General features: G+C 34.1%; 1 protein-coding gene across 7 annotated transcripts in view; it reads left to right on the top strand.

The window, feature by feature from the left end:
- AKT3 (AKT serine/threonine kinase 3) overlaps positions 1–23,201 on the top strand; it is a 264,755-nt gene that overhangs the window by 202,362 nt on the left and 39,192 nt on the right. For 6 of the 7 annotated variants that reach the window (XR_011490377.1, XM_070474384.1, XM_020905033.2 and 3 more), the window contains 3 exons: positions 1,007–1,129; positions 8,278–8,406; positions 19,054–19,268. Coding sequence is in view for 6 of the 7 variants with exons in the window: in XM_070474384.1 (XP_070330485.1) it covers positions 1,007–1,129; positions 8,278–8,406; positions 19,054–19,268 (467 nt within the window). In the remaining variant the exon portion in view is untranslated. The remainder of the gene's footprint in view (positions 1–1,006; positions 1,130–8,277; positions 8,407–19,053; positions 19,269–23,201) is intronic. The other variant, XM_070474383.1, reaches the window with a different exon arrangement.

Raw genomic sequence — 23,201 nt, 5'->3', positions numbered from 1 at the left:
GACTGGTTCATCACTTTTAATCAAAGACATGTATTAAGTACCTACTGTGATACTGGCAATGTACTCAGCACTGCAAACACTCTTTGGTTGTTCATGATGGATTTCTTAATACAGTGAAACAGTACAACAAAAAGGTCAGTAATCAATTCATAGTGCATAGAACCGGCTCCTTTCTCATATACATGGTTGAACTGAGAGATGAAACAGGCAGTTTCTTAAACAAACAGCTTGTCTAAATGGAGAGCTGGATGCTTGACCACAATGAGCACTCAGTAAATACTTGTTGACTGATGAGTTGGAAGTGTCCTTTTAGGTGATTGACAGGAAATGGATGGGCTTATCGTTTTAAGTGATTACATGTGAAAAGATGGTGTCATAGGTAATTATTGTTAAAATAGGAAGAATATACATTGAGAATTATTAAGGGAATAATGGGAGCTTCTCAGTACCTTTTGGGCATTACTAAAATAAATTGAAAATGTAAAAGCCTCCCAATTTCTCATTGTGGAAAAGATATCATGATGAATCAAGAGTTGTAGAATTTAACAAGTTCATATAAATAAGATTCCACAAACCTGCAGTCCTTTCTTTGAAATCAAGTGTGAAGCAGATAATTAAGTAGAAATGTTGCATCTCTGCTTATGTTCATTTATTTTAATAAAGTCTCAGTACCTAATCCTTGAAAGAGTTGAAGCAACAGTATATGGAGGAGATGTAATCTGATGATGCATACTTTTTCCTCTGGTAACTGAAGGTTAAATGGGTAGCAAACAGAATGCCTTAAACAAGATTGGTATATTGATTAAAGCGCTGATTTAACAGCTCTCAGTCTCCCCTTGGAAACCTGGAAAAGATAAGCCAGCTGCTGTCTAAGAGTGCTCAGTGTCCACTGAGAGTACACTATCTATCATCACAATATGGTGATGAGAGGTGTTTTATGTTTGTGTTAATTTCCCCCACTAAATCAGTAATTATTACAGTCCTGTCCCTGCTGTTTACCCTGCAGCTGTTTTTCCATTTGTCGAGAGAGCGGGTGTTCTCCGAGGACCGCACACGTTTCTATGGTGCAGAAATTGTCTCTGCCTTGGACTATCTACATTCCGGAAAGATTGTGTACCGTGATCTCAAGGTAAAAAAGAAAAGTAATCAGAGTTTGTTTCTGCAGAGACTATAGGGACAAACACAAAGTAATTACAAAGTTACACACTTTGAAGAAAAGAAGATCTAGTTGGGGAAAAAAAAAACAACAACACTTTAAGAATGTGGTTCACTGTATCTGACAGGAAGTTTCATTCACTGGTAAATGTGTAGTTCTTTTTATGTCCAAGTTTTTGACATGCAAAATAAGTTCTGTTCGACTGCTCTGATCAAAACGATCTACCAGTAATAGTTCCACTCTTCTGTTAGTGTAATGAGTAATGTTAAACATCTGATTCAATGTCTAGTCTCTTTGCAAGTGACATTTTAAAATCAATTTCATTATTATATTCTAGCATCCTGTGATGTATTATGAAGAAACTTTTTATAGTAGATAAGATTATTTAGGGGAAGGTTTTGGTTTTAAAATCAAATATTTGATTTTGACTTTGAATATTTAGTGGGCTTAAAGAGCTGAAGCACTTTAATATAGCCTTTTATCAATTTATTTAGTTTCCATTTTTAAAAAACACTGTGTTTGTTTTATCAGTAATAATGACTGTATGTCTCTTAAGTTTCTTTCTGACAAGACCCTCGGAATAGCTCCGGAACTGGCAAACTTTCTGTGAAGCCCAGATAGTAAATATTCTAGGCATTGCTGCTCTTACTGTATCTTTGCAACTCCTCAGTGCTGCTGTTGTAGGATGAAAGCAGCCAAGGGCAGTATGTAAATGAGCATGTCTGGCTGTGTTCCAGTAAAACTTTAATTACAAAAACAGGCAGTAGACAAGATTTCGCCCCCAGGCCATATTTTGCTGACCCTTGGAGTAGCTCATAAAAGGCAGTAGTAATTCTCACGACACTGTTTTCATTTAGATTGGCCACGTTAAGGAAATTTGTACCCTGGCACAACTCTGAACAGGTTCTAAATGTGACCATCTTACTTTCTTAAAAAGTAAATCATATGATAATCTTGACCTATTAAAGTCTGACACAGAATTGCTTTGTTTATCAAGTATGAGTTCATTTAAAGTATAATTCTGCTTGTAGAAATAGAAGTTATTTTAGTCTTTTATGAAATGCTGTTTGTGGGAAATGAGGTATGCATGTTAGTTGCTCAGTTATGTCCAACTCTGTGTGACCTCGTGGACTGTAGTCTGCAGGCTCCTCTGTCCATGGAATTCTCCAGGCAAGAATACTGGAGTGTGTAGTCATTCCCTTCTCCAGGGGATCTTCGCAACCCAGAGATCGAACCCTGATCTCTCACGTTGCAGGCAGATTCTTTTACCATCTGAACCACCAGGTAATGAGGTATATATCTACATATTACAGCACCTGAGAGAAGTCACAGTTACCCCTCACTCCCATTCACTTGCTTTCAAGCACCTCTGATTCTTAAATTATCTAATTACTTAACTAGTTGTCTAAGTTATTTCAAGATGTTGCTATCATGTACCTTTGTATTATGAATGATCCCTAAGAAGTAACTATCTCAAAAAATATTACTTTACATGATGACAGTGAAATATAGTGTGTATGTCTGTATAGCATCATTACAGTTTTTATATTATTTTCTCATTTTATTTCTTAACATGTTATTTATGAAACAAGCTATGAAATTCTATTTTTAGAAAACATTTTTATACTATATCTATATCAGAGATGATCAACTAAGTGCCAAAATAGATCAGAGATGGATATAAATCAACAGTATGATTGTCTTAGCCTGCAGCTTTTATAGCCAGGAGTAGCAGAATTCAGCATCCCTGTATCTGATGTCTGCATGGCCAAATAATCCTATAATGTTTAAATGTCTTAAATCTGAATTTTTAAAAAAGAATTTAATTATATGGTATGAAAAAACTTATGTTATATGTCATTTTCATATTTACTTAGAAGTAGTTAGCTCTTTTCTGCTTGATCTCCCCCCCCCCCCCAACTTTATATTTTCTGAATCCTATTTGTAAGGATAAGGGGGAGGACTTCCTGGATTTAAGAAAAGGAGAACAGTTTTGAAGTACTTAGTAATATATCCAAAATGCTTAAAGCTCAAATAATTAGTCTAAAGAAACAAAAGAATGCTCACTTGATTGATAGCATTGAAAAGGAATGATATAATTGGGATGATTTTGATCAGTATCTCCACTGATACTGATATCATTTCTCATTAATCAACTTATCAGTACGTTGACACTCATTTAATGAGTTTTGTTGCTCTGTCCTTTCTGGAGATGAAATTAGACTAAATTTATTAGCCTGCAATGTGAATACCAGTCATGTAGTTAGTATGTAAATAGACCATCAACTACTAGACAATTAAGTGACCTCTCCTCTCTAAATTTATTTCTGTTGTAATATAGCTTTAACTTAAAGGTCTAAGTAAATGTGTAGCATTGGACAGGATCCATGGAATTTACACAAAGAAGAATGGATATTATAAGTCAGACGTTCAAAATTTGTACAAGTGTTATTTATATCCATATTGTTTCATGATAGAATGAGATCTTTAGGTACAGTTGTAGAAATTCAGAGCTGACCCATAATTTACAGCTGAGGTCACTGAAGACTTGAAACCTAGTAAGTGATTTTCTTGAAATAATGGACTAAATTGGTAACATAGTCAAGATTGTTGGATTCCATGAATCCTAGCTCCAGGTAGGATGTTCTTTTTATTATACCAATCGGCCTGTCTAGAAATGAAATGAACTTTAGGTGGGGGGATGCATTGGATTAACTCTAGGGGATCTTTGTAAATCTAAAATTTGAATAAAGCTGCCCAAAATAAGGAATGTTTTAAGTATATTCAAGGCACATCCTCTAACTCCCACTTCTAACTACTCTGGATTTCCTCTTTTATAAAAATGTTCAGCCATTGCTGCTATGAATCCCTTCCATTTCTAACATTCACATGTACTATTGGGCTATATTCCTCAAGTGTAGGAAATTCTTAAATGTAGTAACTCTGAAACCCAAGTCTAGGTAGGATCTCTGCTATTGTATATTGTGAATTCTTTTTCCAGTTTAGGAAGGTTCAAAGATTTCCTTTTGGCATTTTAATGCACTGTCCTAATCCCATGGTCATTAAGTTCATACGGGTCACAACATTTGGCACTTTGATGCCCATAAACCTAAATATGCAGGGTGCAGGGGAGGAATTCCTTACTGTATTCTTGGGCCTGAGGCAGTCTTGGTACTGATATAACTGTGCTAAAATGGGATTGTAAGAGTGAGTGCTGGGACTTGTTTGTGTTGCTACAATAGTTGTCAGAGCCCTTAGAAACTGCTACTATCATTCCTTTGCTTAATCACAAAATGTCAGCATATAATTAAAATGAGACCTAAAAGATATATATATATATATGTGTGTGTGTGTGTGTGTGTATTTTACATAGCTAGATATTAGAATATATGATATATGAATTGTATATTAGAAAGCTTTTAAAAACTTAGAAGTTAAAAATTTGTAAACTTTCTAATAGCAAGAGTTTAATTTTATTCTAGGCACCAGCAAGAGCAGAAAGGAGCGTAGTATTTTCTTGCTGTCATTTCTTGTTAACGAAGCACAGGGGAAAAAAAATTTCAAAACCTACCAAATCAAGATCCTCTGTCAAATAATTTTTGTCCAGTTCAACTCGATAAAAAATGTTGCCTTTTTTAAATGGAAATTCTGGGACATATATGTTTAGTATATTTGTTTTCTCAAAGTATGAACTATTAGATAACAAACAACCCTCTGATACAAATAGTAAGCATTACCCAGATTTTGAATGTATACTCTTTTCTTTCACACTTCCTATTTAACTTCATACATTGCTTTTGCCAGTGGATGTATCCATTAAGTATCATCAATCCTGCCCCGACCTCAATCCCGGATGCTAAGACTGATAGTGGAGAGAAAACAGATGCATTTAATGTTTTATAATAGAGAGTACCTGAACAGGCAGTTATGGTGTACATTATTCCTTTTATGGTTTGAAAAAAAAGGAAGAAGGAAAGCATTCGATTTAGGAGAGAGAACCAAAGAAAGACCATTTATAAACATTTTTATTCCTCCTTTACACAGTGGAAAGATTCCTAAAAATAATTTGACTGAATCTTCTTATGTTAATGTCACGCGCGCTAAGGAAGTGATTTCCAGGTGTTTTTTTATATCTTTAAGTCATTGGTCTGCTTTTGAAAGATTTCCAGGTAATTCTGTGTATCCTTCACCTTTGTGAATCGCAGCACTAATGGTTCTCATATTTAATGAAATCTTTGTTATGCATCTGCATAAACTCATTTATGTTTTTAACCAGACAGGATATTTAATTACCCCCGATTTACCTCTTTATAAGATTAGATTTGGGGATATCATTTTTTTAAGGTGATGCATTTCTATTTTTTCATACTGATAGACAAGTTGTTTTTGTCTTTCATGCTCAGCCAAATGACATTTCAGGATAGTGAGAGAAGAATAGTAATTGATGGAAGAAAGTGGACACCATTATAAAATAACTGGCTCAAAAATTGTAAAATTTTTTTTGGTTTTTATTCAAAAGAAATTGTTGCATATTAAAAACTGTTTTAAATGAGGTTACTGAGCTGATCAAAAATTTTTATAGGGTTCCATTTCTGAATTTTGCTCTTTCCTTTAACATACGGTGTTGTCTAGAAGAACACATACCATGTTGATAAATTATAAATCAGCCATTAAACCCTCCATGTTTAGTAAATGATCAATACATTTGTTGATTAAGTTCTCCATTCACTATCATTTAATTCTCAGAACAGTCACATTGGATTGTTACTGTTATTTACCTGTGTGTTATAGATCAAGTTGAGATGCATAGATATCAATAGCATACCCAAGGTTACACAGCGGGTGAGGGGTAGAACTTGAATTTACATTTAAGCTCTGACTCGATTCCATAATCTCACCCACATTGCCCTCAACTGCCTCCTCCACAGTATGCTACCTTGTCCCCTTTATCGTGGCCTCTACCCCATCTCTCACAGTCCTCCTGTAAGCTGACCTTATTTCTCCTGTATCATTATAACAAAGCTGATTAATACAACAAAGGAATGATTAACTGTCGTGGTTAGCCTGGAACTTCCCCAGCTGTAGAACTTTTATTAAAGATCCTTCATCCTGGGAAACCTCCTCAGTTGTAGGCAAACTGAGAATTCTTGGTCATTTTCATCCTATTCCTGTTCTTCACTCAAATCCTACCCCTGAATCTCATTTCATTCCTCATCCCTCAACCCTTGGTATCTTGGAGATGAGATTAGATAATTAGGTATGGATCAAGATTTTTTAAAATGTATGTTCTTTTTATTAAAAAACAGTATATATTCTCATACTCTATATCTATGCTTTGCAAGATAGTCTTGTCAAAATGTGGACAGTTAGCACATTAGTGCATGCAAAGTTTTATTTTGCAGTGCATATAAAGTGAATTGTTGTGATATACATTAAACTACATATTTTATTTAATATTATTATGTATTATTTGAAGTCTCCATAAGAATTCTTATGTACTATAAAAGATCTTTATAGCATTTTAAGGTTTTGTTTTTATATTGTAATGTATTTCTATGTTAGAACAATAAGCATATTTTTTAAAATTAGGAACAGAGCGTATATTTAACACAGCAGACATTCCATTATATACTTGTCTTTCTCATTATGGCAAGATAGAAGTAGGAGGAAGAAGAGAGTGTTGGTTTGCAAGAGAAAGGGAAAAGAGAGAAAACCAAAAGCATGAAGAAGAAAAGGAAAGAGGAGTAGACAAATTCTTTTTTTACATTTCTATTCAGTTGTACTATTTAGGACGTATTGCCATTTGTGCACATTGGGTTTGATTTTTGGGTTCCAGTTAGTAGAGAATCAGTCTACCTAAATTTAGATAAAATAAGAGAATATTCATTTTTAAAAGGTTTAACAATGTATTTAGGGTTCATTCAGCTCTCTGTAGACAAGTCAAAACAGACTCACTTCTCTAAAGTCTATGCAGTGTATGAAACATGTATTGAGCATTGAGTTAAATTGGGCAGCACATTTAAGTACTATACTGAGCATAGCTTGCTTAACTGTATTTAGTTTCTGGTTTATAAGACACTGGATAATATATAACAGTATAACATCATCACATTTTATAAGATTGGTATCTATTTATGTTCTTATATGGAGTTATGTTTTGAATTTGATATTGACTTCAGAGTTTGAGTAGGCACTTTCATATATTATCATGTTAAGGAGTAGAATAGTTACCTACTCCTCTAATAAGTTAATTATCATTCATCCTGCTAATATAATTTTTTCACATGTGTTTCTTTGTGAATGCATTTCTTATGTATTCCCTTAGGTATATGTACATGACTGAGCAGGGTTAGGGGCCCCATTGATATACATGACTATAAAGTGACAACTCAGAACTCATGTGTATCTCTGTATGGTGATAATCATAACTTTAGGTTCAGATTGAAAGAGTAAGATCAGTTATTGTTACTGTTTTTAATTGCATTAGCTTTGCACAAGCTCTTTTTCCCCCTTGCATTGCTTAATTTTTCACTTGAGGCTATTTGGTTATCTCTTTTAAGATTGTTGTTTTTGTATGAATGGGTTTAAAGAGGTTCCAACTTTAAAAGGATTGGTATTTCTTTGTTACAAATAACTGCAAGAAAAGATATTGCCTTACCTTACAAAATAAGATTTAGGTTTGATTTACAGCCACCACCAAAGGAACATTTCTGTAAATAAATATTTTATAATAGAAATAGACTCCCAAGAGAAATTGTTGAAAACCATCTCTACATATCTAGAAGAAGATACTTGTCTCTTTGAAATTGTTTAGATCAAACTTTATTTTAAAAAGGAAAAAAGAAGATTGATGTTTGCTTTCAAAACTTAATTTAGACTTTAGTTCTTAGGACTTATACACAATAATGGCTCTTACTCCCACGGGTTTAAAAATCAGTTTATTATTGTAAAGTATTTGATAAAATATTTCTTTTTACACATGATTAGGCAGCTATAGGGTTTGTAAGTATCAAAAGTTCTTTGACTAATTATGTCCTCTTTCCAGAATATCTTACTCAGCATTCAGTTATTTTTCAAAACAGTATTTTCCTATTTTTGAAGACTATTGTCTTACTATGCAGTTGGAGAATTTGATGCTGGATAAAGATGGCCACATAAAAATCACAGATTTTGGACTTTGCAAAGAAGGGATCACTGATGCAGCCACCATGAAGACTTTCTGTGGTACACCAGAGTATCTGGCACCAGAGGTAGGCTATGTTTCCATTTACAGAAAAATAAAAATAACACTGATGTTTTGCAAAGTAAACCATTTATGCTTTTAAAAAACTGCAATGTCTACTACTTTGACCTGGATTTCAACATGAATCAAATCTATTTTACTCCCACTTGTTTAACATGGTATTCTAGGGCAAAAATATACATAAATCAGCACAAAAATACTGGTAACTGCAATCAAATTAAGTCAGTTTTTACTTGTTGGCCATATGTGTTTTTTTTTCTTTTTTTATGCTTATTTTTATTCACTTATTAAAATTAAATATTTCAGTGACTTCAGCAAGAATGTTAGAAGTTTTATAAATCATTTTGGATTTTCCTTAGAAACAAAGAAACAATGATAATTTGTATTTGTAATTTTGTGGGTTTTCATACTTAATTATTAGAAAAGATTTCACTGGAAAAGTTAATGAAATGACAGTGGCTACATTTTGGAAATCATGCTAAACCAAAACAAGCTTCAACCAGTGCCCTCCCATGCTGAGAATTCCATAGTGATGATTGATTTGTTTGTTCAACAAATATACATTATTCATATACTATATATTGGATAAACTTCTGTGTGTGTGGTTATAGAAACAAGACACAAAGGATTCTGCTCTCAGGGAACTCACTTCTGGTGAAGGGTGACAGAATAAAAATAAATATATAGCATAATGTCATGCAATAAATATGTGTCGTGAAGGGAAAGAAGCTAGATAAGGAGGTTGTGGTGGCTGTGTTAGGTAGCGTTCTCATTACTATTACTGCAAAACAGACCACTGCAAAACCTAACCATTTCATGTGATCGAAGGTTCTGAGTCAGGATAGCAGGAATGACTGCTCTATGATACATGGGGCACAGCGGTGGGTGACTCTGTGGCTGGAGGCCGGAATCTGGAAACTCCCTGCTTTAGGTGTCTGACAGTTGATGCTGTCACCTGGTGCCTTACAGGGCTCTCAAAAGCCTCAGCTTCCCCATATGGCCTGGCTTCCTCATAACCTTGTGGCTTCAGAGTAGCCTAGACTGTTTTGGCTTTGGGTTCTAAAATGTCCTAGGGAATAGTTTAGAAACTGCTTCAATTTGTTTTTTTTTTTAACGTAGTAAGCCATGAAGAAATGTTTTATTAATTTTTTAAAAATTTCTCTTCATAGTATATTTTTTAAACTTTATTATCATATACCATAAAATTCAGCCTTCTGAAGTGCATAGTAGTGGTTTGTAGTATGTTCCAAGTTGTGCAATGCAACCATCACCACTCTCTAATTCCAGAATATTTTCATCACTCCAACAAAGAAACTCCATACATATTAGCTCCTGCCTAACCTCCCCTCCTGCTTGACAACTACTAATCTACTTTGTCACTATAGGTGTGTCTATTCTAAACATTTCATACAAATGGAATCATACAATACATGGCCTCTTGTGTCTGGCCTCTTTTACTTAGTTTATTTTCAAGGTTCATCCGTGCTTTAGCATGTTTTTGGTACTTCATTCCTTTTTATGGCCAAAATAATATTATGTTGTATGAATATAATACATTTTGTCTATCCATTCAGCAGCTGATGGACATTTGGATTGCTTTTAGGTTTTGGTCAATAATGCTGCTATACACATTTCTCTGTGAATTCCCTTTTATGACTTCATTTCAGGAATTGCACATCATTTCTGCATATGCTGAAACATTCCTGAGCCTGCATGTATTTAAGAGGGTAGTGACATAGATCCCACCTCTCCATGGCAAAAACATGTGAGATGGGAGATACTGTTGTAGCCCTCTTTGGAAAGTAAAATCTTCTACAGATAGGATGTTCAGGGAAAGTGATGTTTAACCAGGGACTTGAATGCTAAGAGGCAACTATTGTAAAAATACAGGGGACGACTTTTCCAAACACAGGAAGCAGCTAGTATAAAACCTGTGAGGCACAAATTCAGTTCTTCCCTCAAACTCCAACAAGGTTAGTGTGACTAGAGCAAAGGTGGGAGGCATTTATGTTTGATGGATGATGATAACTATTTATTGAACATGTATTATGTGCCACATGCTATATATGTACATTGCAAATTTGGAATAATCTTTTGAGATTGCAGACCTGTTCTTTTTAAAGGTAAGGGAACTGAGGATCAGGATTTTTTAATGTAGTCTGTACACAGGTAGGAGGTGGTAGAGACAGAAACAGGATTCTAATGAGATTCATCTTATAAAGCCTATTTTTACTTTTTTAATTGCATAACATGGTAGCCGAAAAAAACAAAATCACTGTTTCAAGGCCACTATAGATGTAAGTAATTGCCATTTTTAAAATAGATGCTTTGTAAATGCTCAACAGGAAAAGTAATCAAAAGAATTAGAAAATGGGAATATATTCAGAATGATACTAGCATTCCTTATATGTATAATAACTAATGCCAGTTTATTACTACAATAGCTCTTTTCAATTAGAGATTAAAATTGCATTTCAAGAATTTTAAGTTTTTGTAAATAAATGCTAGTAATTGAAATATTAGCAGTATTTTTTACAGTAAATTTCCAAATATTATTTTAACAAGGTCTGCCAAAAGTAACATTTTTTTTTCTGTTATAAAATTTGGAGTTTAAAATTTTCCATTTTTGTAGCTGAATTTGGTAAAAGTTTAGAATAATGTTTCTTGTTTATTCAAATACAAGGTCACACTTTCTACAACAGGATTGTTTTTGTGAATGTCATGAAAAACACAATCTTTGTTTCTCTGGAGTTCCAATTGCCCCTGCTATACATTTGCCATGGATGATGATATCCCATATTTAGAATAACAAAATTAGTTGTATCACAATTAGGGGAAATTATTTCTGTAGAAGATAAATACATCTCATTTCAGAAGCAGATGATCTCCTAAGAAACAAAGATATTGTTTTTATATGCAAATATCATCAACTGAAGAACAAAACCAGGAATTTAATCCAAGAAGAGTCTAGTTGTTTCTAAATAGAAAGTTTACAGTTCACAAGGAATTATCAATTTCTTCTTAAAGACAGGTAAACCCTTTCTGTATACCTTTTAAAAAAATATTGCAGAAGGGTTTAAAAGCAGTTTATATACCTGATGGCTAAGAGATGTTGGTTTATAATTAACATCTAGACCTTATTTTCACAGGGGAGAGTGATCGTTGTGATTACTATTTGAGGATGCAAAACTTGAGACAACTAAACTTCTCACGCAGTTTCAATTTTTATATTTTAAGCATTTGTGTCAAACTGCATTTTGTTAAATCAGGGTAACTGTTTTATATTCTTACTTTTAAAAACAAGAATTTAAGTTCTTTCTTCTGGTCTCTGGTGTAGGCCATTTCACTGAAGAACACTCATTCATTCATTAAAGAAATATTTATTGGGTATTTATTAGGTGTCATGCATTCTGTTAGGTTCTGGGATTACAAAGATCATAGAAATGTTTTTTGTCGTCTGGTAGCCTGCTGTATTTTCTAAGGTGATATGATATGGAGAATAATCATTACTGTCCAAGAAAAATAATTGCTTTACTAGAGTTCTGTACCACTGGAGAAGGAAATGGCAACCCACTCCAGTATTCTTGGCTGGGGAATCCCAGGGACGGAGGAGCCTGGTGGGCTGCTGTCTATGGGGTCGCACAGAGTTGGACACGACTGATGCGACTTAACAGCAGCGGCAGCAGGGTTACGTACCGTGCAGTGAAAGGAAAGGTGGTGGGAGGGTCTGGTGGCAGTAAAGAGGGAGCAGACTGAGAGGAGGCTGGATGTGTAGATCAGAATCAGAATGGGAAGGAGTTGAGATTTGGTCTCACGGACAAGAGAAAATCACGTGAACTGAGAGCAGGGCAATAATACGATCCAGATATGCATAGTCAGGATTAGAGAGGGATTGGCAAGAGCTTAAACTAGCCTCTTCCCTTTGCTGCAGATGCTACCTCTCACTTTCTCTGAACCTTGACATTTCTAGTACATAGCATTATTGATGCCAGACTTTTGGTAGTTGTCAGTAGTAGCTGTTTATCAGACCTGGAGTAAGTGCCTGAGTACTGCTTCTCTTTTGAAGGGCTCCTTTTGGTATATTACCTTCTCCTCACATGGGAGACCTGTTTACACATTATGAAGACATCTTTCTGCAGCCTCTCATTTGTCTAGCAATGGCCATCCTTTACCTTTTCAACTAGTTTTGGAGGGGTTTTGTTTGCTTGTTTGTTCTGTTTTTTTTGGCCATGCCGCAAAAGATGCAGGATCTTGGTTCCCTGATGAGAGATTGAACTTGTACCCCTTACAGTAGAAGCTGGGAGTCCTAATCACTAGGCCTCCAGGGAATTCCCTAGACAGTTTTAATTTGGTCAGAATGCTTTGCTACTTAAAGATGATTGCAGGATATTTTTAAAAATACTTAAAAAAATATTGTTAGGAATCAGTTCAAAACTGATGTATTAGCTGTACTATATCAGACTTATACCTGATTTTTAAATGAACTGAAGTTTTAAATGAACTTAGATTTCTTCTTAAAGACCACCAGGAAGAGAAAAATTTTATGACATAAAAATGCCATTTGTTAAAAATAAAGGATATTTTTTAAAGTATTTGTTTTCATCTTTTTTTTTTCCCATTTATTTTTATTAGTTGGAGGCTAATTACTTTACATCATTACAGTAGTTTTTGTCATACATTGAAATGAATTAGCCATGGATTTACATGTATTCCCCATCCTGGTCCCCCCTCCCACCTCCCTTTCCACCCCATCCCTCTGGGTCTTCCCAGTGCACCAGGCCCGAGCAAATAACGAAACTGTTTTCATCTTTTGATGAAGAACTGTGTACCTTTTTTATTAAAGGGGGAAAAAGTATCTTTTTAAAAAGATGTTGCAGAGATACAGTCCTAATGGGCATATAAACTATATGTTTAGTGTGCTGCATCTCTAAAGCTGCATTAAAAATTAGTATAGATAGTTTTAAAGTGGTTTTGCTCTTTCTTGTATTAGAAGGAAATAAATTTGACCTGCCATATATTATGGACTCTGGTATTTTGAGGGGATTTTGTTTTCATCACCTCTACTATATTCTCATGCCTAGAAATATAAAGAAATTAGAAATCATATATAAAATCTTACTGTTAAATTTTATTATTTGATTTGGCTCTCATTGAATCCAAACCATCCTTTTATGCAGTGCTAATTATTTAGAGTCTCAGCTTTGCTCTTGAGTTAGCAGTACCTGATCAACTTTCCAACTGTAAAACAGTTTGAAAATCAAATGTAGCTTACATGCAAGACCCAACAAAATTAAAAGTGTTAAGTACGTTTTGGCAGTTCACTTTTATTATGCCCAGTCCTCAAATGTACCAGCAGATAATCATCTGAATGTTAGTTATTTTTCACATGCTTATGTGATCACACAAAAAGTACATGCTAAAAAGAAGCAGATGGTGACAGATGGGGAAGGTTGAATAAGGTGGTTTTGGAAACCTAGAGAAATGCACTTCTGTAATAGTGTAAAAATAAAAATTATTTGATAATCAAGTTAGAACTAACAAAAAGATTGCAAAAAATGACTTGATTGTTGGAAAATACATAGTATCTAGTTGTGGTTGCTATTCAGAAAAAAAATGTATATAATTTTATTTCGTATGTATAAAATGCTATGTTTTTCAGTGGCTGAAAATGCATATGTATTCCTAGTTTTTGGAAACTCATTTTTAGAAAATAGTCACTGAGTATCATTTTATTCACTTTTCTTTTAAAGCCTACTAGCATCAATATCTTTTATAATATGTATTTTGACAGTATCTAAAATAGATGAAAATATTTTGATAACTATTTTGATACAAAGATTTGCTTAAAGTCATTGTGATTCTTTATAGATAATAGCACAAATGAAAGGCCAAAAGTATACATTAACTTCTTCAGAAGGGTGGAGAGAATCATATTAATTAAGGGTGAAGATAGTTGGTAGCCTGGAGTATAGTGTAAATAGGTGGAGTAGGTAGAACCAAACTTGATTTTAAGTGTACTAAATGGAATTTTGTTTATTTTAAATACAACAAAGAATAAATGAAAAAGACATCATTTTATAGGCCTTAGCAGGATTATCTTGAGGAGATCTTAAAATGAATGAAATCAAAGTTATATATATATATATATATATATATATATATATATATTTGTACATTTAATCTGTAGATAAAAATAGTAGCATACAAAGTTATATCTTGCTTACCCTTGGACAAAAGTCTACTAGTTCTAACAGATTATGAAATCAAATCTTAAAGCTTCTAAGCTTTTTGTGAAAATTAAAAGTTATTTTAGTAGCTTTTCCCAAGCTGTATACATCCCTAATATTTAATTCTTAATGATGCATATAGCACTTGTCCTCTTGAAGTATTTTTGAAAGCCTTCACTTCTTGATGGTTCTAAAACATCTCATCACCAATATTAAGGAGGAAATTAAGTGAATGAGCACAGTGATTAGTTCAGACAAAAGTTGTCTGCTTTATTGTTAGAATTTTTATTTAAGAACGTCTGTCATGAGTTGGCTGTTTATACTGTTTCTGGATAATATTAAAAACCATCCCATTTTGCTGTACATCTGAAGCTAACACAGTATTTTAAATCAACTATAGTTCAATAAAAAACTGTAGTTAAAAAAATTCCTACTTGGTCCCCAAATTAGATATTGTTTAAATATAAACAAAAATGATATTTTTAGTTCAATGTTAATGTCTCTCAACATTTATAAGTAGCAGCTTTTACTTCCCTAGAGTTCTGTCAGGTTTTTTTGTAGCTATTTTTCACCTAAAGTTCTTTTGAGTGTTATATAGTCTTTTGATTTTAACAATCAGAATATTTGCATTCAGTACTTTGGAATGATTCTAATTTAAGCACAGAGTTTAATTTTAAATTCTCTGAGACATAACGTATACAAAACCAACCCTAACTGGGGACACGAGTGATTGCTTATAGTGTTTTATAATGGCCATTTTTACTTTGATTACAAAGACCCAGTTTCTTAGAACCCCATAATGTCTGTTGCTTCAGAATAAAAAGGAAGTATAGGAATCTCTGGGAAGATACCTGTGAGTATGATTGAATCACACTCTTGTATCCATTTAGCTTTGCCTGTTCTTCTAGCCAGAGAATGCTTCTGAAAGTAGGATATTAACTGCATGCAAGCACTTGTGTTTGCATGCTAGGAGGTAGCCATAAAGCTTACAGCATCTTAATTCAGAGCAAATGGCAGTTTCAGTCTCTTTAGAATCATGAGAGCAGTTGAAAACTGGATATACAGTATATATTTATGAAGAAAATAGCAGTAAACCATGGAATTCATTATTCTTATGAAATGTATGTAATAGTTCTGTAGCTGCAACACATTTTAGAATCTGAATCAGAAGATTTATAGGTCACCTTTTAGCAACATTTCTGTGATGTTAGGAATATTAAAGGATTTCTGTAGATTATATAGCATATCACTGTGTGTTTATATATAAAACACACATTATCAGTTACCTGAAATATAAGGTTAGCAGAAAAAAAATTTTTTTTTGAATTAGCGGTAAATTGGTTCATCCAAGTTCGCAGTTTACTTTCACAACATAGGTGTGCAGACAGTTTGTTTAGATGTTTAGTTTCCCCCCATCTGTTCTGTCAGGATTATTGATTGAGCAGAAAGCCACTCCAGGGCACACGCAGCTCCTCAGAGCTACCGCGTCAGCGCTTTGTGTGGCCTGGCGGACAAGCTGAGGAAGTTGCTCCTTCAGCCTCCGAGTAAATCTATATTGAAATGAAAATGCCTTTGAAAGTACCCATTCACGAGCTCAATATTTACTTTGGGAACTTTAATTGATGGTATCATTTTTAAATTTATTATTTAATGTCATTCTTTGAAATTAGTGACCATTCAAGAGCTGTTGACAGTGATTTTTAAAACTCAGCTGGTTTTTGATAAGTGGAGGTGTGCACATCGAATGTCGCCAAATATTGATCAGGTATTACCAGATCACTTAAAAGTGATTGATAACTGCTGTGACTTCCTTGAATCTTGGGTTTTATTAGAAAGTGAAGCAACCTCTGGCTCCTAGTGGACAAATGGAAACTGCACCTTGTTTCCTAGAACTTGGGCTCTGTTTGGGGTTTATTGATGTGACCTCTCACCATTTTTTAACATTTATATTCTTTTAGTGTTTCAAATCCCCACTTGTTCTTCATCTCTGGGCATTTGTGTTAAATGTTCTCATAACATGTGAGGCTACATCTAGGGTTACAGAGGACAATAGTTATAGAAGGGAATACCAAATATCTTCCTTCATATTTTAACTTGATTTTAGTTTAAACATTAATGACATTGATTTCATGGAAAAGAACACTGTCTTTAATTTAGTTCTTCAGATAAGTCTTTCAGTGAATTATTTCTTTAGAAGCAGATTTTGATCTGCATATATATCCAGATTGTATGATAAATTGCATTGTAATGGATTTTGAAATGTATTAACGTTATACCTCTACATTATCATGCATCTTACTCTTTGGATCAGCCCTGGTGCTAACCATGAAGTTAATTAGCATTTTTGCTAGGAGGGGAAAAAATCATCAGAGGTAATCAGAAGGAACTGCAACTCTTAGGTTAAAGAATGTAAATTTTATATATTACTAGGCTGTGGGTGTTAATTTCAGTCAGGAATTTCTACATTATTTCAAAGTATTATATTTTGAATTAGGTGTAAGGAGAAGGGATACTGTATGAATAGTGGTAACATTATTTTATAGTATATCCACATGTAGAATATTATAATCACTTTTATTTTTATTTTCTGTGTATTTCATCTTCCAGCTGTCTTGAGGTGGGAGTTGAACAGAAATCTTTCTTTTTAATTGATGACAAAGACTTCCAGATAAAGAGGACTGGCTGAGTTGTTAGGATATTTTCTCCTCAACATTGCCTAAGTTTTACATGTCACTGAGATATGTTAGTTACATCACATTTGTTCAGTACAGAGTAATACAGCAAACAATTCTAATTGTAGCATTATGTATGTATATTTCAGTTAAAGCTCGTATGTTCAGAAGCAAAACCACTTATCTTGAGAATCAGTGTTCATTTTACGAAGCTAAATAAAATATACTTTATTTTATCAAACATTTTTTTACAATACAGTTTTATTTTTCAGTTGCTTATTTCTCTTCAAAAATAAAACCTTTTTTTATGTACTCACTTTCCCTTCTGGCTGCAAACCAGGTATTTAAACAAAAATAAAGGATTGCCAGTTTTGCCAGCTGGGGATGAGAACCCGGCTGGTGAAATGTGGGTTCGGGAGGCAGTTAATCCAGCTTTTATGCTTTTTATGGTTTTATGAAAAAAGAGGTTAAAAACCACATTTGGCTCTTTTCTGTGTGTACCACTGTTTTGTTGGTGTTGTAGGAGTGCAATAAGAGGTTACTTAGACTTAAAAATTTTTGTTATTAGGTAAAATCCAGCATCTATTAGATAAAGGCCTACAGACAGCACATTCTGCTGATTGGCCATGGGATAGATTAAAAAGTCACTGGTGTTTAAAAATTACATTACTATACAAAAACAGTATCTTGAAATAAAATATTAAAAGATCCAAATGATTAATTTCCACTGAATGAGGAACATATCTTGTATAAAGGTAATCATATTTTTCCTGGTACAAACAGCAAGTTATGTTTCAATTTGAACAGGTTGCTCTAGCACAGCATAACTGGTATTTGCATATTGTTTCTTACTAAATATATTTTGCATGTCATGTGTTTTGGGAAGTAAATTTAAGGGCATATACCAGACAGATACTGAGTCCATGATTTTTATTGTTTGTGTTTAATAGAAATTGTTGTGAGTTCTAAAACTTTGGATACTAAAGTTTATTACAACTCAGTCAATCTATCTTTATATTCACTCTGTTGCCTAAATATTTCCTGCAAGAGTTTTAATATGTAGGGTCCTCCAAAAGGTTTCATATATATTTTCATGATTGTCATGCCCTGGATGCTTCTTTAATACAATTCATCTGTTTACTCCTATCTGTCACTGATTTGTATTAGTTAGTTCTTCTCAGTGCAAGAAGGTGTTAGACACATTATGTTCTCTATAATCAACACAGTTTAGCTCTGAGTTGTTGCTTACTGACCACCTTAGTGGAGCCAGAATGAAAAATTAAGTAGGGCTAAGTGAAAATGGGTAAGTATGCAAATAGTTTTCTTTGGATCCTTAGGGTACTCATATATTCATTTACTTTGTTTTGCTGTTCACTGGCTAAGTTATGTCCGACACGTCCAACACTTTGCGACCTGACGTTGTAGACTGCAGCATGCTAGGCTCCTCTGTCCTCCACTTAATTCATTTATTTAGAATCTTCCAGTAGGCTGCAGAAAAGGTTGCAATACCTCTTTTTTACCCACCCCTTATATCTGGCTATATATTGAACATTTCACATATTTGATGTGATTTATATCTTTTGTAAGCTTCTTCATAGTTTAAATGTCAAGATCACAGAATCGCCTACTTTGGTTTTGAAAGTTATGATTCACTTTTGTGTAAAAAGCTTATGTTTTATAAATAATGCTTTAAAAGTTAACATGTAAAAATTAACCTTTTAAAAAAAATTAATCTTTTACTGGTTTCACTTTTAGGTATTAGAGGATAATGACTATGGCCGAGCCGTGGATTGGTGGGGCCTTGGGGTTGTCATGTATGAAATGATGTGCGGGAGATTACCTTTCTATAACCAGGATCATGAGAAACTTTTTGAACTAATTCTAATGGAAGACATTAAATTTCCTCGAACACTCTCTTCAGATGCAAAATCATTGCTTTCAGGGCTCTTGATAAAGGATCCAAATAAACGGTAAGCCACAAATAACATGCAGTGAGTTACTGATGAATGTGGTTAGAAATTGTGATATGGAAATTAATTCACGTATAACTAACTCCAAGAAGCAATGTATTTGATGCAGACATCTTCCCACTGAGACACTGACTTATTTTTAACTGCATAATATAGAACATTTAAAATTTTTTCTCAACTCTTCCCTAACTTGGAAATTTTATACAGATTTTACCAAATAAGGATTTTGAGAGTGTTACAAGCAAACAATTTCCTCATTTGCATGGTGCTTGCTATTGTGGGGATAGGAGGATCCCTTTTATCCCTTTCAATCTCTGGGCTTTATATTTTTGCTGATTTACATTATAAAATGGGTAGAACTGTCTCTATACTGTCCTCCCACACTAACCTATGTTAACATATCTAGCTACTTTTTTTGTTTGTCGTTTGAAGATAATTCTTTTTCATGCACGGCTGAAAGGACTAGTGGAAAAAATGTCTTTATACACTTTGTATTTCTATTTTTATAGCTACAGCTATGACCTGAAAAATCCTACAGTTCTTTGCTTAATGAGCTATAGTATTCTTTGTTCATGTTTGTATATTTATTTATACATACATTTTATAAGTCACACATGAAATGACTATTAATTATAAAATGTCTCAATCTACGTGTTTGTGTATACATGTAAAGTCATTGTTCCATTAGATAGATAGATAGATAGATAGATAGATAGATATACATATCACTATTTCTCTGAAAATCTCTCAGACCTTAAGTATCTGAAGGGTAGACCATTTTATATATTTAACTTTTTGTAACACCTCACATAATTTTCATAATGTTCTGTTAGTGGTTGATGCTCAATATGTATTTGTGACAGACTGAATTAATGAGTAAAGGAATAAGTGAATTCTAAAATGTGGACTCTGTTTACCTTGGAGAAGGTTTCCATCACACACTTACAGCTTTTAAATTTGTGAGGAACATGATTGTCCCTTCGGCAGAAATAAGCAAACATAATAAAAGAGGTACCATCTTTTTGCTTAGTGAGGAACCATTCAAAAATGTTTCTGAATCCTGTAACTGAGACCTTACCTTATATTTATAAAGTAATTTTGTGTTCTTTGCCAGGACATTTGCATATCTCTTATTTCCCTTGCTTTTTAGTAGCCTGTGGAGTAGAAGGGATAGATAGTATTCTCATTTCCATTTGACTGGGAGAAAATTAGGCCCAGAGAGGTTTAAGTGATTTATCCTAGTTCTCACAGAAAATTCATGTAGAACAAGAATAGAGATCAAGTTTTTATGTACCTATTTGATGTTTATCTTGTATATTCTTTATAGTGGACCGTGTTCTTGGTTTAGGTTTTAAAATGTATTCCATTTGATGTGATTGTTTCACAACTGTTGTAACAGTGGAGCTAGGATTTCTGTTCTATCTACTTGAGTTTTGGATCTAATATTTGCCTTAGGGCAGTGAATTTTTAACCCATCTTTTTCTGACTTCTCCTTCTGGTTTTCGTGTCTCCTTTATTTTTTTATTGTCGTTTCCCCACCCACCACCCTCACCCCACCCTCTGAGAATAGCATATAGTAATTATTGAATACATGTGAGGGGAATTTCTAGAATGTTAGTGGCCTGGTTTGTAGGACAAATCTTAAAGTTTTATCTACCTAGAGGTTGATACTGTCTAAAGAGAAGATGTGCTATTTTAAACTATCTGTTATTTCCCTTTTAAGGTACATAAGTCAAGCCCCTCCACTCCTACATTAAAATATTAGGAATGCATGATGAATAAGATGAATTATCTCTGCTCTAGGGATCCATAGAATAATGTGGGGTACAAAACATATTTACAGATGCTCAGGCTAAACTACAGACAAATGCTATTGAAATTATTAGCTATCTAGGGGATTGGAAAACTTGACCTGGCTTATGAAGGGGTTGGAATTTGCAGTGGTTTTCATGCAGAGAATTTTACATGTAAAGAACAGCTTGAATTACAAGTGAACATGACATTTGAGAAGTTCATCAGCTGGAGCATAGAGTATGAGTTGGGTGACATTGGGAGATGATGCTCATGTGTTAGATTCTAAGGTCCTTATGCTTCTTAGAAAATATTTAATCTTTATTCAGAAGGAGATGAAAGCCACTGAATTATTAATAGTAAGGGATGGCATAATCAGATTTGTGTTATGAAGAGATAACTCAGGCAGCTTTGTCATGGATAGATTAAAACAGTGAAGGACCAGGGGCAAGTAGGCAGAGTAATGAAGAATACATATGGAATTGTCCACATAAAGAGATGGAATCCATCCCCAAACAGTGGTAAATAGTGCTGAGTAGATTTTGTGAATGATTAAATAGAAATGATGAAGAAGTAGAAGGACTTTGGGATGCCTCTGAGGTTTCCAACTTGGATGACTAGTCTGGAGAAATGAAGTTATTATTGACAGAGTGGGAGTACAGGCAAGGGAGAAGGCCTGATGGGGAGGATGTTGATACTAGTTTTGCTGTTCTGAGCCTGAGGTTTCTGTAGAAAACCTAGATGTCAAGCAGGCAGCTGAAAATAGTACCAGTGCTTACTAGAAACACAATAGCGGATTTCCTCCAGGTATATACCCAGGAATGGGATTGCTGGGTCATATGGTAGTTCTGTTTTTAGTTTTTTAGGGGACCTCCATACTCTTCATAGGAAACCTCCCAATTTATACTCCTTCCAACAGTGTAGGGGGGGTTCCCTTTTCTCTACATCCTCTTCAGTATTTATTGTTTGTAGATTTTTTAATGATGGACATTCTGATCAGTATGAGGTGATACATCATTGTAGTTTTTGATTTTCATTTCTTTAATAATAAGCAATGTTGAGCATCCTTTCATCTGTTTGTTGGCCATCCATATGTCTTGGAGAGATGTCTGTTTAGGTCTTGTGCTCATTTTTTCACTGAGTTGGTTGGTTCGTTGTTTGTTTTATTGAGCTGCATGAGTTGTTTGTATATTTTGGAGATTAATCCCTTGTCAGTTTCATTTGCAAATATTTTCTTCATTCTGAGGGTGTCTTTTTGTTTGGTTTATGGTTTCCTTTGCTGTGCAAAAGCTTTGAAGTTTAATTAAATCCCATTTGTTCATTTTTGGTTTTATTTTTATTATTCTAGGAGGTGGGTCAGAAAAGATCTTGCTGCAATTTATGTCAGAGAATGTTCTGTCTCTGTTTTCCTCTAAGAGTTTTATAGTGTCTGTGCTTATATTTAGGTCTTTAATCCATTTTGAGTTTATTTTTGTAACTGTGGTGTTAGAGAGTGTTCTAATTTCCTTCTTTTACATGTAGCTGTCCAGTTGTCCTATCCAAAGTGAACTTATTTGCAAAGCAGAAATAGAGACACAGATGTAGGGAACAAACTTATGGTTACCAAGGCAGGCTACGGAGGCGAGATGAACTGGGAGATTGGGATTGACATGTGTACAATGGTATGTGTAAAATGGTAACTAATGAGAACCTACTGAATAGCACAGGGAACCCTACTCAATGCTCTGTGTGGCCTAAATGGGAAAGAAATTAAAAAAGAGGGGATATAGGTATATATATAACTGATTGATTTTTCTGAACAGTAGAAGCTAACACAACATGGCAAAGCAACTATACTCCAGTAAAAAATTAATCTAAAAAAACAGAAACACAAACCTGAATATTTGGATTTGGGATCTGTAGATATGGCTCCATGCCATGAGAATAGTGAAAAGAGTAGAATATAAAAAGAAGACACCCTAGGACAGAGACTTGGGAAATGCCAAAAACTTAGGAGGTAGAAAGAAGAGAAAGAGCCAACAAAGGACCCTGAAAAGTCTTCGGAAACATAATCAAAGATAGTATACCTCTTTATTGTTCCTGTTCAATTATTTAAATACTGCTTCAGTTTTTCTGATACTCTTTACTGAATTGCTCTTAGTT

The sequence above is a fragment of the Odocoileus virginianus genome, chromosome 11 (genome assembly GCF_023699985.2).
Source record: "Odocoileus virginianus isolate 20LAN1187 ecotype Illinois chromosome 11, Ovbor_1.2, whole genome shotgun sequence".
In the NCBI taxonomy this organism is placed as follows: domain Eukaryota; kingdom Metazoa; phylum Chordata; class Mammalia; order Artiodactyla; family Cervidae; genus Odocoileus; species Odocoileus virginianus.
This window is presented reverse-complemented; position numbering and strand designations above follow the sequence as displayed.